Source organism: Bos taurus, chromosome 10 (genome assembly GCF_002263795.3).
Source record: "Bos taurus isolate L1 Dominette 01449 registration number 42190680 breed Hereford chromosome 10, ARS-UCD2.0, whole genome shotgun sequence".
Lineage (NCBI taxonomy): Eukaryota > Metazoa > Chordata > Mammalia > Artiodactyla > Bovidae > Bos > Bos taurus.
In genome coordinates, this window is record NC_037337.1 from 18,975,814 (window position 1) to 18,993,438 (window position 17,625).

The 17,625-nt window shown below is 35.1% G+C and overlaps 1 protein-coding gene across 1 annotated transcript in view; it reads right to left on the reverse strand.

Moving 5' to 3' along the window:
• Positions 1 to 17,625, reverse strand: part of MYO9A (myosin IXA) — a 388,889-nt gene that overhangs the window by 303,156 nt on the left and 68,108 nt on the right. Inside the window, 3 exon segments of the mRNA XM_024997927.2 lie at positions 10,483 to 10,539; positions 12,251 to 12,350; positions 15,962 to 16,024. Coding sequence (XP_024853695.1) covers positions 10,483 to 10,539; positions 12,251 to 12,350; positions 15,962 to 16,024 — 220 coding nt within the window.

The following is a 17,625-nucleotide window of genomic DNA, read 5'->3' on the forward strand; positions in this document are numbered from 1 at the left end:
AGCGACCCCATGGACTGCAACCTCCCAGGCTCCTCCATCCATGGGATTTTCCAGACAAGAGTACTGGAGTGGGGTGCCATTGCCTTCTCCACCTAAGAGAGGCATTACTAGGTAAAATGTAGCTAGCAGGGTGTTTTAGGCAAAGTGGCTACATCATTTTACATTTTCAACAGCAGCATATGAGGCTTCCAATTTCTCCACATCCTTACCAACATTATTTCCTGTCTACTTTATTACAGCTGTGAAGTGAAGTGGTATTCTCACTGTGGTTTCAATATGCATTTCCCTGATGACATATTATATTGAGCATCTTTTCATGTGTTTTATTGACTATTTGCATATCTTCTTTAGAGAAATGTCTTTTCAGATCCTTTGCCCTTTTTAAAATCAGGTTACTAGTTTTTTTTACTATTGAACTGTAAGAAATGCTTACAATCTAGATACCAGTTCCTTATCAGATACATGTTTTATAAATAATTTCTATCATTCTACAAGTTGTCAGTTCTTAATAGTGTCCTCTGAGGCACAAAAGTTTTCTATTTGGGTGAAGTCTAATTTATCCCTTTTTGTATTTGGTTGCTTATGTGTTAGGTGTCACACCTAAGAAACCACTGCCTAATCCAAACAGAACTGTGAATCCTCCAACTTTTGCTCTTTACGCATTTCTAGATTCCTTTACATATCAATTTTGGGATCAGTCTTGTCAATAGCTGGGGTTTTGACAGGACTATGCCGAATCTGTAGATCCATTATTGCCAGCTAACTACATTAACCCTTTCAATGCATGAACGCAGAATATTTTTCCAATAACTGAGGTATTCCTTAAATTTTTTCAACAATATTTTGCAGTTTTGGTGAACAAGTCTTGCAATTCTCTTGTTAAATTCACTAATAAGAATTTTATACTTGTTGGTGCTCTTGTAATTGGAGCACCAACTTAATTTTGTTTTCAGGTTTTTCATTTTTAGTGTATAGAAATACAACCGATTTTGCATATTGATTTGGAGTCTTGCAACTTGATGAGGTCATTTATTATCTCCAGCAGATTTTTTTGGTAGATTCCTTAGGAAATTTTATACACAATATGCCATCTATAAACAAAATGGTTTCTTCCTTTCCGATTTGGATGTCTTTTCTTTCTTTTTCTTTCCTGTTTACTCTTACCAGTATCTCCAGGGCAATGTTATATAGAAGATGTGAAAGCAGATATCCTGTCTTATTTCTGATCTTAAGGGAAAAGTATTCATTTATTCACCATAAAATATGGATTTTTCACAGGTCCCCTTATCAGGCTGAGGAAGTCTTCTTTCTATTCCTAATTTGTTCAGCATTTTTATAATGAAAAACATGAAAAGGTATTCACTTCTGTGAGGCCTTTTTTGTGTATGTTGAGGTGATGATGTGATTTTGTCCTTTATTCTATCAATGTGGTATATTACTCTGACTTGATTTTTCTAAGCTGAACCAACCTTGCATTTCTGAGTAAATTTCAGTAGATAATGGTATAAAATATTGTTTACATATTGCTGAACTCAGCTTATAAGGATTCTGTTGACAATTTTTGTTGAGGGATATTGGTTTGTGGTTTTCATTTCTGTGATGTCTTATCTGGTATCCTGGTAATACTGTCTTTACCAAATGAGAACAAAAGTATTCCCCTATCTTCTATTTCTTGGGAAGAGTTTATAAAGAATTGATGGTAATTTTTCATTTCATTAAGTACTGGGTAAAATTTATCAATGAATTCACTGTTCTTGGCTTTGCTCTGTGGGAAGATTTTTTTCATAACTAATCCAATCTCTTTTCCTGTGACAGGCCTTTTCAGACTTTCTTTTTCTTCTGAAGTCAGTATAGGCTGTTAGCATCTTTCCAAGAATTTTTCTATTTCCACTAGATTTTAATTTGCTGCCATACAATTGTTCATAGTATTATAATCCTTTTCATTTTCATCAGTTCAGTAGCAACACCCTCCTTTATTTCCCCAAATTAGTCATTTGAGTCTCCTTTCTCTTTTTCTTGGTCTGTCTACCTTGAGGTTTGTCAATTTTGTTTACCTTTTTAAAGAAGTAGCTTTTGCTTTTGTTTTCTTCTATTTTATTTATTTCAGATCTCCTCTTTATAATGTCCTTCCTATTTCTTCCTTTAGGTTTAGCTTGCCCTTTTTCCCTAGAATCATAAGGTGAGGCATTAGGTTATTGATTTGAGATATTCTTTCTTTTTTAATAGAAGTATTTGAACCTATAAATTTTCTTCCTAACACTGTTTTAGCTGTATCCCATAAGATTTGGGTGTATATTTTCTTGCATTAATTTCAAACTATTTTCTAATTTCCCTTGTGATTTCCTTTGTCTCACTGGTTATTAAGAACTTTGTTACTTAGACTCCACATATGTTTAGAGACATATTATTTTTGTTCCTCTATTCTTTCAATACAATCTTCTTTTGTACTAAATACATGTTATCTAGTATACTGTTTAAACATTTTGGTCATTTATTTTATTACTATATTATTTTTTAGCTATTTCCTTAACAGGGAATTAAAATTAGCATTTTGCCTTATAACAATCTAGCCTGGATTAAAAACTACTTAATTTCAATAGTATATAAAAACTTTTCTCCTATATAACTTCATTCCCATCCTCTTTCTTTATGCTGTTATTGTCATGCAAATTACAGCTTTTAAAATGGCATGGCCTCCAACAGAGATATGTAATTATTGTTTTGTATAGTTGTCTTTTAGATTGGAGGAAAAAAGTTTACAAAATTAGTTTTTAAAAGTTACAAAATGTAAAAGATACATTTATACTATCTTTTACATAGTACAAAGTATAACTTTATAGTTGCCTTTAATGGTACTCTTTATTATGTCATATGCTTTCAAATCACTGTCTAGTGTCCTTTCATTTCAGCCAGAATTCCCTTTAACATTTCCTGTGAGACAGCTAGTAGCAGTCATTCAGGATTTGTTTGCCTGGGAATGTCTTAATTTCACCATCATTTTGAAGGATAGTTCTTCTTGTGTCTGTGTATGTGTGTTTAGGGATTTTTTTCTTTTTTTGGCTGCACTAGGTCTTCACGGCTGCATAGAGGCTTTCTGTGTTGTGGAACACAGGCTCTAGGCATGTGGACTCAGCAGTTGTGACACATGGGGTCAGCTGCTCTGTGGCATATGTGATCTTCCCTGACCAGGTATCAAACCCATGTCCCTTGCATTGGCAGGCAGATTCTTAACAACAACTGGACCACCAGGGAAGTCCTAAAGGATAGTTTTAGTGAATATAGAATTCTTGATTGACAGACTTTTCTTCCAGCACTTTGGATATGCCATGCCATTGTTCTCTAGCCTCAATGGTTTCTAATGATTAATCAACTGTCATTCATACAGAGGATACTTTGTGCATGCGTGCATGCTAAGTTGCCTCAATCAGTTCCGCCTCTTTGAGACTCTATGGACCATAGTCCACCAGGCTCCTCTATCCATGGAATTCTGCAGACAAGAATACTGGAGTGGGTGTGGGGACTTCCCTGACCCAGGGATCAATCCCACATTTCATGTTTTCTGCACTGGCACGCCAGTTCTTTACCACTAGCACCACCTGGAAAGCCCAGTTTGTGCATGATGTGCTGCTTTCAACAGTCTCTCTTTACCTCTAGATAGTTTAATTATGATACATCTAAGTTTCAATCTCTGTGATTCACTCATCTTATAATCTGTTGAGCTTCTGAAATGTATAGATTAATTTTCTCATCAAATTAGAGAAGACTGGGGCCATTATTTCTTGACATATTCTTTCTATCCCTTTCCCTCCTTTCCTTCTGGACTCTCAGAAGTTTATATGCCTCATGGTATCCCATAGGTCTAGAAGCTCTACTTATTTTCTTCATTCTTTGTTCTTCCTATTCTTCAACTCAACTGATCTATCTTCATGTTTACTGATTCTGGCTTCTGCTTATTCAAATCTGCTATTGAACCCTTCTTCTGAATTTCTCATTTCAGTTACTATACACTTTTTCCCACTTCAAAACTGATTTGTGTGTATCTAAAATTTTATATTCTCCATCTAGTGGGACATTGTTCTCATACTCTCCTTTTGTTCTTCAGACATGGTTGCCTTTATGTCTTTAAACATATTTAAAATAGTTTAAAAATTCTGTCTAGCAATATCAATGCCTGGATTTTTTCAGAGAGAGGTTTTTACAGATTCCTTCTTTCCCCATGTATGGGTCATATTTTCGTATTTCTTTGCATGTCTCAAAGTCTTATATAGAACACCAGACATTTTAAATAATATAACATGGCAACTCTGAAAATCAGATTTTCTCTCTCTCCCTAGGAGTTACTGTTGCTGCTGATTCTTATAGTTGCTATTTGTTTAGGACATTACTGAACTAATTCTGAAAGTTTGTATTCTTTGTCACAAGTGACCATGGAAACCTCTGCTCACTTAGCTTAATAAACAGCCATTGATTGGAGGCAGCTTCCCTGGTGGCTCAGGTGATAAAAGCGTCTGCTTGCAATGCAGGAGACACGGGTTCGATCCCTGGGTTGGGAAGATCCCTTGGAGAAGAAAATGGCAACCCACTCCAGTTCTCTGGCCTGAAAAATCCCATGGACGGAGGAGTCTCGTAGGCTGCAGTCCATGGGGTCGCAAGGAGTCGAACACGACTGAGCGACTTCACTTTCACATGTCTTTACATGCCTGAGACCAGTAATTCTCCCAGTCTTTGTCAAGGGTCATTGAGTGCTTACGTTGAAGCATACCTACAACATTCAGCTAGGCAGTTTAGAACTCTGCCTTACCCTGCTCACAGGAAACCTGAATGTTATCCTGAGATAAGAAATCAGGATCTCTTCAGGTCTTTACTGAGCATAGCCCTAGGCACGTACACAGTCCTATGCATGTGCTTAGCCACCTAAATTCCCATGAATACACAAAAACTTTTCATAGCCATTATGGAAACCTCATTCCCCAGGTGTTCCTTTTAAATGTTTTGGTTAAAATAAATAAATAAATGTTTTGGTTAGTTTTGCCCCAACTGTTATCTATTGCATCAGAGAGTGGCAATGTTCAGCAACTGCTTCTGACTGTTTTGGACAAAACCCCTAGATCAAAGGTTATTCATACTGGGAAAGCTCCAAGTCAGGTTAAAAGATAGCCTTGTAAGTGGGGTCTTCCATGAAACGACCAAATAGGTTAAATAATGAAAATTCTCTGGGAACGGAGCTCTGAAGGAGTGCCAGTCCCCTTCTACTCCCTCCAGTGGTTGTCCCACTTCTCATTTTCACTGCACATCTAGGCTATAGGTTTTCAAGGCCACTGTAGAGCTCAAGAGGGAGGGTGGTCAGTAGTGCAAGCTTAAACGCTATAAAATGCACTGACAATAATAACATGCAGTCTTTTTTCTTGTATGTACACTTTCCAAATTACTGCAGACCTTTGATGAATTTCTTGAGCTCCAACAAAGTTATTCTGACAATTTTTGCAAGTGTTCCTGTTGCTTTTATGGAAGAGATGCATTTTTAGAAGTCCTGTCTCCACTGCTGAATTGACATTCAATCTAAAACCCTTACTCTTAATCACCACACCATAGAGCCTAACACAGAATGAATTTATCAGTAATGTTCAGGGTTTTGTTGTTAAGAAAAATGCATTTAATTGTCTTAAGTACTGGGTAGAATTGCAGATAGACTACTGCATAGAAACCCTAGACCCAGGGCTTACCAGGTGGCACTAGTGGTAAAAAACCCAGCTGCCAATGCAGGAGAAATCCTAGCTCCTGTTTGTTGTTGTTGTTTAGTTGCCACGTCATGTCCAACCCTATTTAGGTGATATCTAAATTAGTTTTAGTACCTGGTTATTGCTGGAAAAGGATCGTCACTGGAATCCTTCTCCCACTTGCAAAAACAAATGGGAGTACATTAGAGTTATGCAGCCCACTGCGTGGGATGGTGAAGAGGAACAGGTTATGTGGGAACCATTAACGCTCTCTACCTACAGACACTATATGAATGGCTTCAGATTTTCTCCCTGTAGATGTAGACACTGAATGACACTTTAAATTCTCATTCTTGCCTCTTATGCCAGTGCCACAGCTGAATTTCCTGTCTCTCCCTCATCTTTTTAGATGGATTAAAATTCCCCTTTGGCTATATTTTTATGTAACTCCAAAAGAAACAAATAAGCATCACTGCACTCACAGCAACCCACTGTATAACTTCCCTGTACTCTCCAGCCCAGGCTCTTTCTTATTCAGAAGAGCAAATCAGAGGCAAGATGGATGACACCACTGGAGTAGCTGTTCTTCCGGACCTCACTGTTGACCAGAAAAGTCATTACCATTTCTAATTTTACCTCCTAGCAGGGCCAACATGGTACCTCATTCAAATTGCCTGTTTACATGACTCTACTAAGGGTATTTTACGGTTTCCTAATAAACTGCCACAGCTGTAACACACAACTATAACAAATGTATTTTTCGAACAATTAATTGAATTAATTTTTTTTTATTTAAAGGTCTTAAAATGGCATTGTGTTCTCTAATATAGAAATCTATAAAAAAAAAAAGAAAAAATAACAGTCAAAAGAAGATTTAAATTTGATATTCTCATTTGTGCTCAGTTTGCTTGATGAAGAAGAATGTTAGAAAATTCCTTAAGAAAATCAAGGATTTTTTTTTTTTTTGGTTCAGCAACAAGGTATTTCTTGACAATTAGCTAAAAGTCCACTGATATTTATTTCCTTTAAAAGATACTCTCAATGGAAGTGAAAATATATTGCACTCTGTATTCTACATTTTCTTTCTTCATTAGAAATAATATTTTTGACATCTTACTCTAATTCAAAATCTGAACTTGGTTATCTTCTGCCTTTCACACGTTCTACTTCTGTTTAAATAATCTCCAATTCCTGTTTCACTTTAATATATCTGCATACTACTCATGGTGATTATGAAAGTTCTGAATCTACTACTTAGTCTATTTTCAGTTATTTTGTTAGTTTCTATTGCGAAATACTACAATGTTCTAATTTTATAATATTCTAAACTCACCAGAAAAAAGCAGGTGGTAAATGGTACAGAGGGAGGAAAAATGCTGAATTTTGGCACTGACACTAATATACAGTAATACAATTATTCTCTGTAACAAACCTGCTCACTCAGTGACTGTCTCAAAATACAAATGAACTGTCTTTTTTTTCCAGATAAAAAGGGAAACTTTTAAAGTTTATGCAAGGGGGACTTTCTAGCATGTTGGTCATACTCTCTTTCTTAACATAAAAAGAGAGAGATACAACTGAGTGACTGAACTGAACTGAACTGAAAGATGCTGAAGATCATTTAAGAAAAAAGAATATAAAAAAACATAGCCTGATTTGAATCCCAATTACATTATTAAATTGCTTCATCACCACGGGGGAAGTCACTTAAATTCTGAGCCACTGTTGTTTCTTGTGTGAAAGGTAATCATACTAACTACAACCAGCGGTTTTATAATGATCAAATATAATATGGATGGTAATGGTTTTTAAATGGAAAAGCATTTGCAAAGGAAGTTGTGCAGCATGCAGAGACCTTCGTACTGGACTGGCATAAAGCCAAAAAGGCAGAATTTGAGGGAATGACCCCAAATGTATAAACTGTTGGACAGTGAATAGCAGTAAAAGTGTTATGCTGTAGAAATGCTTAAGATATGGAGGATGTAAATATTATGGATTCAAAGGTTCCTGTCCAGTTGCATAGGATTCCTGCAGCAGGTCTACTTCATGGGAAAATGGGAGGTCAGGTACAATACAAATGGTTGGGTTCCTATAAAGGCAGTAATGACCAGGAAAGCTTGGCCTCACTGAGAATATGATGTTTTAATCCCTTTGCAGCATGGTGTTCAGTATCCTGAGACCCATTCTGGCAATTCTCACTAAACTCGCCTGATAGTTGGACCCAACTATTCAAAGTTTAATTCAGAAAAATTTTAAATTAGGTGAAACTGTTTACATTGAAGTTATTCAGAACCAGCTTTAAGGTAAAATGATTAGAATAGATAATTATCATTTAAAGAAGGGAAATTAGCATTTACCATTTATCTTCTACATACCAGTCAATATCAGAGTCACTTGCCATATATAATCTTTAAATTCTCAAAATACAAGAAGTTAATTATGCATATGTACATTTTATTATACCTATATTTATAGGAAAGAAAATAGACTCAGCAGTTAAATAAGTCACCCAAATAACAGAGGAGGTTACACCAAAATCTGTTCTAAGTCCTCTGCTATCTTTCATGAAACACTAGTTGCTTGAGCTTGTTTTATTAATAGGTGATTTAATCCCTTTTAAGGAATTAATACAATGGGCAACAACAGGTCTCTTGTTAAAAGCAGTTTTCTTACTTAAGTTCCCCTTGGGATCACTTATACAATTTCATACAATGTATATTAAGTAATATAGCACAAACGGCAGAATCCTCCTTAATCCTCTCTTCCCATAAAGCTAGTCACATAAGTTCTAAAAACTCAGAGTAAAACAAGTTTACTTTGCCCCCAAATATGACATAAGGAGGTGCGAAGAGGAAAAAATTAACCAAAAAATCCTCAGATAGACTACTTGCTTCCATTAAAATTACCTTGCAAGAAAAAGCAGAAAAATTAAAGTTCCAATGATAATAGATTTGAAAATATAATAAATAAGAGGATAGTAATGAAACTAATATTAAGGGAGTAGGAGAGTATGGCTACAAATTTCTTCTAAAAGGAAAAGATGGATGATAATGCTTTCAATGGTGGCAGCAATAGTGGAAACATTTACAGTGTGCTTTATATAGAAGGCAATGGCACCCCACTCCAGTACTCTTGCCTGGAAAATCCCATGGATGGAGGAGCCTGATAGGCTGCAGTCCATGGGGTCGCGAAGAGTCGGACACAAATGAATGACTTTGCTTTCACTTTTCACTTTCACGTGTTGGAGAAGGAAATGGCAACCCACTCCAGTGTTCTTGCCTGGAGAATCCCAGGGACAGGGGAGCCTGGTGGGCTGCCGTCTATGGGGTCGCACAGAGTCGGACACGACTGAAGCGACTTAGCAGCAGTAACAGTATTAAGCATTAAGCAATACATTAAGCTCTGTAGATGCACTAATTTAATACTCACAAAAGTTAAAGACCATTATTTTCCCCTTAAAGAGGGGATGAAAACAAAAAGACAAGTCACCTGCTTGGGTTCTCAAAACTAACAAGTAGATGAGCCAGTTTTCTAATCAGGTCTACCTACTTCAGAACCTAAAAATTCTTAAGCATTACTTAGACTGTCTAAATAGCAGACCAGCTGACAATCTCACTGTAAGCTCTGTACAGGCAATCAAGTCTTATATTCACTATATGAGTTTCCCAGTCTCCTACCTACTTCCCAATGAGGTGCACACAATCAACTGGCACACTAAGCAAAAGATTAAAGCTTCTCAAGAGAAAAAACAGCATAAAATTCTTCTACTAAAAATTATCAGTATCTATAAATTTACTGTCTAAAATTTATTTTCTAAAACATCAAATCTGAAATTACAAACTACTTGATTATGAAACGGTACTGCAATTAAACTGAAGGAAAAATTACTAAATCTACTCAAAATCTGATAGTCTTGCAATTAGCGGAGTTTGTAATCACATGCAGTGAGAATTAAAGTGATAGTTATTTAAAGCATGATTAAGACATATTACGTTTCCAGGAGGAGTAGTTAATACATTAGTTCATTAGTTAATGAATATATAGATGAGTGTGTGTTTTCAGCCTTTCACATCTGACCTAGTTGCAAACTGAAGTAAAGGAAAAAGATTTTTTTATGTTCTATTTACAATTATAAAGTTGTTTTTATAAATTATAACAAATAATGCTAAATTTACCTACTCATTTTATATTACATCATATATGCCTTTAAATCATACTTAATTTGAAACATAAAATAATCTTATTTAAAGGAATTTCAATTCTTAATTTTTTAGAAAATTACATAGAGGCTATAGCCTCTCTTGCTATTAAAAAAATGCATGCATTCATTATGTGAAGACTGTTAACAGACACATAAAACAGGAAGGATGCAACTTTTTAAAATAAACAATAAATACTACCCATAATAGGAAGATAACTAAACTACCACATAAGAATTGAAATAAATAAATAAATGTCAAGGGAAAAAAACCCTATGGGTTATAATGATCCATAACAATGCTGAAATTAGGAATGCAATCAATGTATTATTTTTCAAAATAAATACTGAATATAGTCCAAATATAGCCCCCCAAAATCCAAATAAGGTAAATTGTTTTTAATCAATAAACCACACATACACAAAAAAGTCAATTCTAATAAAATAAACACTGATTTATCTTCTTTGCTAGATTCTTTGTTTGTATTTCAGCTGACTTTCTTCCTAACTAAGTCACAAAAAGGGTCCTTTAGCAGGAACACAGGATACTTAGGCACTTGTACTGACCGGCTCAGAGTCAAAGCAATAATCATCCCAGCTCTGTCTGAGGGGTTTCTTTGTTATCTGAAAGTAAGGCAGATTAGTTAGGTAGAAGTAATGATTTTTACACTCTTCTAATGATCTCTTAGATGTAGTGTTCGGGTAGTACCGCCATTATCCAAAGAAAAGTTATTTTGTATAGCAGCAGAAAACAACTAGATAAACATTCAGATTCTGGGAGTCATATATTATTATAACCAATCCATATTTGCTATTGTTCAGTTACTCTAAAATTTGTAATAACTGTTGAGTCCTATAGTCTGCAAATACTGACCCTAAGATAAGAATATGTATAATATGGCCAGTAATTACAAAAAGATCTGGAAGAGGAGCAATAAACTCCAGATTTCTCTAGTATTAATTTTAGGGGCTTTCCCAGGTGGGACAGCACTAAAGAATTTGCCTACCAATGCAGGAGATGTAAGATTCCTGATTTGGGAGGATCCCCTGAAGAAGGAAATGGCAACTCACTCCAGTATTGTTGCCTGGGAAATCCCATGGACAGAGGAGCCTGGTGGGCTACAGTCTGTGGGACAGCAAAGATTCAGACGTGCTACACAAATGCACATCAGTTTATTTTATCAGCAGTTGCTATTTTTTCAGAAGGAAAATATTTTATCATCCCAATATAAGGCAAATAGTTTAAACAGGGAAGGGGAAAAACTCGAAAGCTAAATCAATGTTTTTTTTAATATACTTAATTCAATACAGTAAAAATGCCTCATATTGTACCAAGAAGTTATATTTTAAATAATTTTTAAATCCTCATTATAGTAACAGAATTGTTGGCTTATATAAATATGTAGTTTCAAAATTATGAAATATCAGTTATACAGCCTGCTCTATATCTTACAAAGTGTGAGATGTTATTTTCAAAGCCCTAAATACATACTACAATCTTTGAGCCACCATCCAAGTGTCAATTTAATATCCCTCAGAAGAACTTTTAAAATTACCATAAAGGAATTTCTTTTCACAGACATTACATCTTGCCTCAAACAATTAAAAATGAGGGGAGACAATCTGTTACCTAAATGATGTACTGTCAGATCAATTTCATTATTACTGATTCTAGAATTTTTGTTAATATAAGAAATAAAATCGAACAAACCAATGCAATGAAAAGTTGTGAGAATTACTCCTTATTATGGAAGTTTAGGGGAGAATTTTTTAAGTTTCAAGGTAAAACACAAATTCTCTAAGTCATTTCCTTTAATGAATTTTCACACTGAGTATTTAATAGGATAATCACTAAATTATAAAAATAATCATACTCTAAGTCACTATATAATATCATGCAAAGAGGTATATATATTAGGCTTCAAAACATGCAAATACAAGTTTCAGTAATCCTTTGTTAGGGCAAGCATTAATCATTAGTAACATTTAACATGCTCTGGTCTGTAAAAGGTAAATCACTTTACTTATTGAAAAGTGTCAACCATTTTTCTAAATTAGAGGTATCTATAAACAGTTTATTATTCTCCCAAAGAGTCTCACAAAAAGCAAAAGGCACATAACTACATAACTATCTTTTATGATTCATATAAGAATAAAAATAATTTTTACATTTGAGAAGTACATCACATAAATTTTTAGATAGTATACATGAAAATGCTAGTTAACAGCCACGACCAACCAGGTTGCAAAAACAGAGTACTAGGGAAAAAACTTTTCTCAAGAGCTAAAATTTAATAATGCCTTACATTTCAAAATGATATTCATGAACTCTCACCTGATTGAGATAATGATATTCTTCTGGTTGTTTAAGATGGAATGCTAATCTCTCTTCTTCACTTGCTCCTGCCAGAAGGTAATAAAATACATGATAGTTCCTGTTGGAAACAAAGAAGTATGGTTTTATAATGAACATGGTCTATGGTTATCATTTAACAAGAAAAAGAAATTAATTTATAAACGGTTTCAGCTTTGCTTCATCTTTTTAATACAAAGGTGATAAACTCTACTGAAATACTACAAGGGAATTCTCTGGCAGTTTAGTAGTTAAGACTCAGTGCTTTCACTGCCATGACACAGGTTCAGTCCCTCGTAGGTGAACTAAGATTACACAAGCCACAAGGGATGGCCAAATAATAAGTACTACAAAATAAGATAATGTTTTGTATGCTGAATCAAAAGACAAAGGTGAAGGCAGCAATACACTAAAGACCTCTAAAAATTCCCTCCACAAGACCAATTAGAAAACTAACAAATTTGTCAGAATCAACTCTAGAAATCAACCAAAAATGTAAAGCAATCTAGAGAGTGTTTATACAAGAAAAAGAGCTGAATTTCAGTATAAACAGAACCTTGGTGGCCTTTTAACTTGCCCTATTCCATCTCCTGCTTACCAGATACATATAGCTTTCAATACCCACAGCTTACAACTGAGGTGGACACCAGAAGTCTGGCAGCTTCCAGAAGAGGGCAGAACAGGGGTGAAGTTCTTTTAGAACCTCATTCCCTGAAAAATATCATTATTTGAACTGTCTGGTAGTTCCATGGATGAAGTCACTTTCATTACTATTGATGTCTTTATTTGATACGATTCGGAGTTACTACCCCAGTATGAAAATCTTTGTTTCAGAGACATTTGTAAGAAACAATTAGTGGCAATTTTTTTGAATGTATCAGCTGCCTGAACCGATGAATAAATATTAGGGCAAACTGTAAGCTAACCAAACAACTTAAAGAGAAATGCTGGGAAATGAGACATCCACAGAGGCTTTAAAAAGCTCCAATGAGTTCCTGGGAATCTAGAAGGCCATAGGCATGCATAAAGTTGTGCCCATGCCCAGGGCTGCATGTCTACTCAGCAAAGACAAGAGGAAATACTAAGCTCTCACCTATCACTAACTCTGAAGATCTCCACAAGCAGGAAGTAAAGACTAAGGCAGAATTATAAAATGCCTGCCTAGGAGTTAAAAGTCATGGTCCCTGAAACAAACACTAGAAGACTTACTGTTACCAACCATTTATGGAACTCTCTGTTCAATCACTCCCTGGTGGCTCAGACGGTAAAGAATTTGCCTGCAAAGCATAAGACCCAGGTTCAATCCCTGGGTCAGGAAGGTCTCCTGGAGAAGGAAATGGCTAAGCACTCCAGTATTCTTGCCTGGAGAATTCCATGGACAGAGAAGCCTGGCAGGCTACAGCCCATGGGATCACAAAGATTTGGACACGGCTGACCAACTACCACTGAGAAGCTAACCAAGGGCTTCCCTGGTGGCTCAGTGGTAAAGAATCCTCCTGCCAATGCAAGAGACGTGAATTTGATTCCTGGGTAGGGAAGATCCCCTGGAGAAGGAAATGGCCACCCACTCCAGTATTCTTGCCTGGGAAATCCCATGGACAGAGGAATCTGGCAGGTTACAGTCCATGGAGTAGCAGAAGAGGCAGACACAACTTAGTGACTAAAAAACAAGTTAACCAAGCAGGTATTTAAATGGCTAAACTCGAAAAAAAGTTAGACTTCAAATTAGCTCAGAAAATTCACAAACAGCAGGAACAAAATTAACAACCACAAATCCTAGGAGGGGGAGGAACTCGTATCTACAGCTCCCAAATGATTATTTTTAAAGTCCAATTATTATTCTAAATGTCCAATTTTCAACAAAAATTTAAATCATACAAGGAAACCAGAAACTGTAACACATACAAAGGAGAAAAACAATCAATAATAACTGTTCCTGAGGCAGTCTGGAGACTAACTTACTAGATAGGACTTTTAATTAGCTGTTTTAAATACATTCAAAAAACTAAAGAAAACCATGTTTAAAGAACTAAAGCATGAGAATGATGTCTCGTCAAATAGAAGCTATAGATGAATAGACAAATTATAAAAAATAATCAGAAAGTAATTCTAGGGTTGAAAAATATAATAAAATGAAAACCTATCTAGAGGAGCTCAACAGAAGATTTGTAGGCAGAAGAAAGAATCAGTGAACTTGAAAAAAGGTCAGTTAAAGCTAGCTAGTCTGAGGAAGAGAAAGAAAAATTATCAGTCTCAAGGCTTTGTGGGACACCATTAAACAGACACCAACAAATGCACAATATGGAACACCAGTATATGCACAATGGGAGTGCCAAAAGCAGAAGAAAAGAAGAGAAAGAATATTTGAAAAAAATAATGACCAAAGTCCCCCCAAATTTGATGATAAACACTAAGCTCTACATCTAAGAAACTTAATGAACTCCAGGAGAGAAAAACTCAGAGATCCACATCTGGACAAATTAAAACTATTAAAAGACAAAGACAAAATTTTCAAAGCACCATGAGAGAAATGCCTCATCAAGGGATCCTAATGTAAGATTACCACCTGATTTCTCATCAAGAGCCATGGAAAGGAAAACAGATTCAAAGTACTAAAAGAAAAAAAAAAAAATCAAGAATTATATATCCAGCAAAACTATCCTCAAAAAAAAAAGAAGAAATTAGGATATTCCCAGATAAATCAAAACTAAATACTTCACAGCTAACAGATGGACCCCATAAAAAATGCTAAAAGGAGCTTTTATGGCTGAAATTAAAGAAGATAAGATTCAATTAAGCATGAAGAAATAAATAGTATCAGTAACAGTAACTACATAGGTAAATATTGTAAAAGGTAGTATAAATGTCTGTGTTGTTTGTAAGGCTTTTTCCCCTCCAACTAGACATTGGCAAAAAGCAACAACTATAAATCCATACTGATGAGTCTACTATTATAAACATTTGTACAACACTAACAACACAAAGTATAGAGAAAGTAACATAGGATAATGCTTAATGAACCTTTATTATATAAAAGGACTACACTAAGCCTCTCATAAACATTATTTCATTTAATCTTCTAAACAACTAAAGGATAGTTTTCCATTTACAAAATAGGAAAAAGTATCTAAGAAGCAGAGAAGTTAGGTGAGATGCCAAAGGCATATCCAATACTTGAAATGTAGGCTTGCTTAACTTCAAAGTCTGGCTCTTCATTTTGTCTCACTGTAACATGAAGCAAATCATTTATCTCTCTGATATTTGGCTTCCTCATCTAAAGGAAGTTACATATATATCATCTCTGAAATTCCATATACCTCAAAGATTATAATAAAGCTAAGAGCTTCATTAAAAACTTTTCTCAAATTAGAGAAAGAACACTAAGACATGGCAAAAGATCCAAAAACAAATCAAGAGATACCACTTAAGACACCACTATTTTCCTGTTCTGTTAGTCTTCCTAGAATTTAGAAAAGACAGCAATTCTATATAGTCGTTAAAAATATCTCACAGCATCTTCAAAAAGTACAGTAGTCTTCCCATGACAGAAATAGCAATTATATGTAAAGCTATGCATGGTATAAACTGAATTAAAACTCATAATACACAAAGATCTGAGAAGTCAAATCTGTATGATACAAGTGTTACACTCAATTTAATTACAATCTCAATTACACAAATTAAAATATGTACCGTTCATTATGCTCTTGATAAACGAGTCTAGACTTCTCCAGTAGATACTTTTCAACATAGGCACTAGAATAAAAATAGAATTGGTTGATATAAATAATAAAAGCCTAATATAAGGTAGACAAATATTTTATTAGAAAAGATGCAAAAGTCTAAAGAATACTATTCAGAGTACATTTTCCACTATCATTGATGGTACAGTGGTGAGCATAGCTGCCTTCCAGAGTATATTTACCATTATAATTGTGTTATGGACATTGTTAGTGTTATCCATGTTAAATTCATAAACTCTTATTTTTTTTTAACTTTCCATAAAGTAAAATAAAGTCAGGAGTTCAAAACATGGCACTCAAGACCCTACAATGACACAGACTTTACTTTATTTCCAGGCTCAATACCACAGTGAAAGTGAAAGTGAAGTCGCTCAGTCGTGTCCGACTCTTTGCGACCCCGCGGACTGTAGCCTACCAGGCTCCTCCGTCCATGGGATTCTCCAGGCAAGAATACTGGAGTGGGTTGCCATTTCCTTCTCCAGCGGATCTTCCCAACCCAGGGATTGAACCCGGGTCTCCCGCAGTGGAGGCAGACACTTTAACCTCTGAGTACATTCTTTCAAATATTATACTTTGGCTAGCCTACTAAATAAGGCTCAAAGATATACTTTCTTTACATACCCATGCTGTTGCCACATCCTGGAATAAATGTGTTTATAGCTTGCCAATTTCCTCAGTAAGCACTCATTAATTGGGCACTGTGTAAGCACTGTTCAGATACAGAAATAAGTGATACACTACCTGTTTTCAAGTGATATACTACCTGTTTTCAAGGGGCTGATACTGAGCTGACAGGATTTATTATAGAGCAATGACCAGAATATTATAAATGTAAAAAGAGAGACACATATGATTCAATTCAAGAAGGAAACAGGATGTAAGGAAGAACTCCCATAGAGAGTGAGTACACAGTACTTACTAATATGGATATAAAAATCATAAATAAAAACTAGCACACAACACAACAACCAGTTTACATATGTACGTATAAAAATATGTCTGTATGTGTACATCTGTGGGTGTTTGTGTCTTTGTATTGATCAAATGAGAATCTTTTCTCAGGAATGCAAAATGATCCAATGTTGGGAAAATAATGATAATACTAATAAATTCAAGGGTGAAGATCAGACTAATTTCCATGGATGCCAAAAAGGCCTTTAATAAAATTCAGTAGCCATTACTGACAAAAATACTCAAAGAAAATTAAAATCAATGCTGAATTCATTAACATGATAATATGTCCTGAAAAGCCAATATTCTACTTAGTGAAGAAAAGTAAAGGCATTCACACAAGTATCTAGAAAAATATTATCATAGTTTAGCAGGTATGTAATCAAACAAGATAGAAAATAATCAGAGATATAGGAACAGAAAATAAAGTTAAACTATTTTAGTAGATAATATAATAAACCTAGAAATGGTAAGAGAAACAATCAACAGTAAAACTAATACAAATAATAATTCAGCAAGATAGTAAGATATAAAATTAATATACAAATCAATAGAAGTAATTGGGGCTTCCCTGGTGGCTCAGATGGTAAAGAATCTGCCTGCAGTGCAGGAGATCTGGGTTCAATTTCTGGGTCAGAAAGATCCTCTGGAGAAGGGAATGGC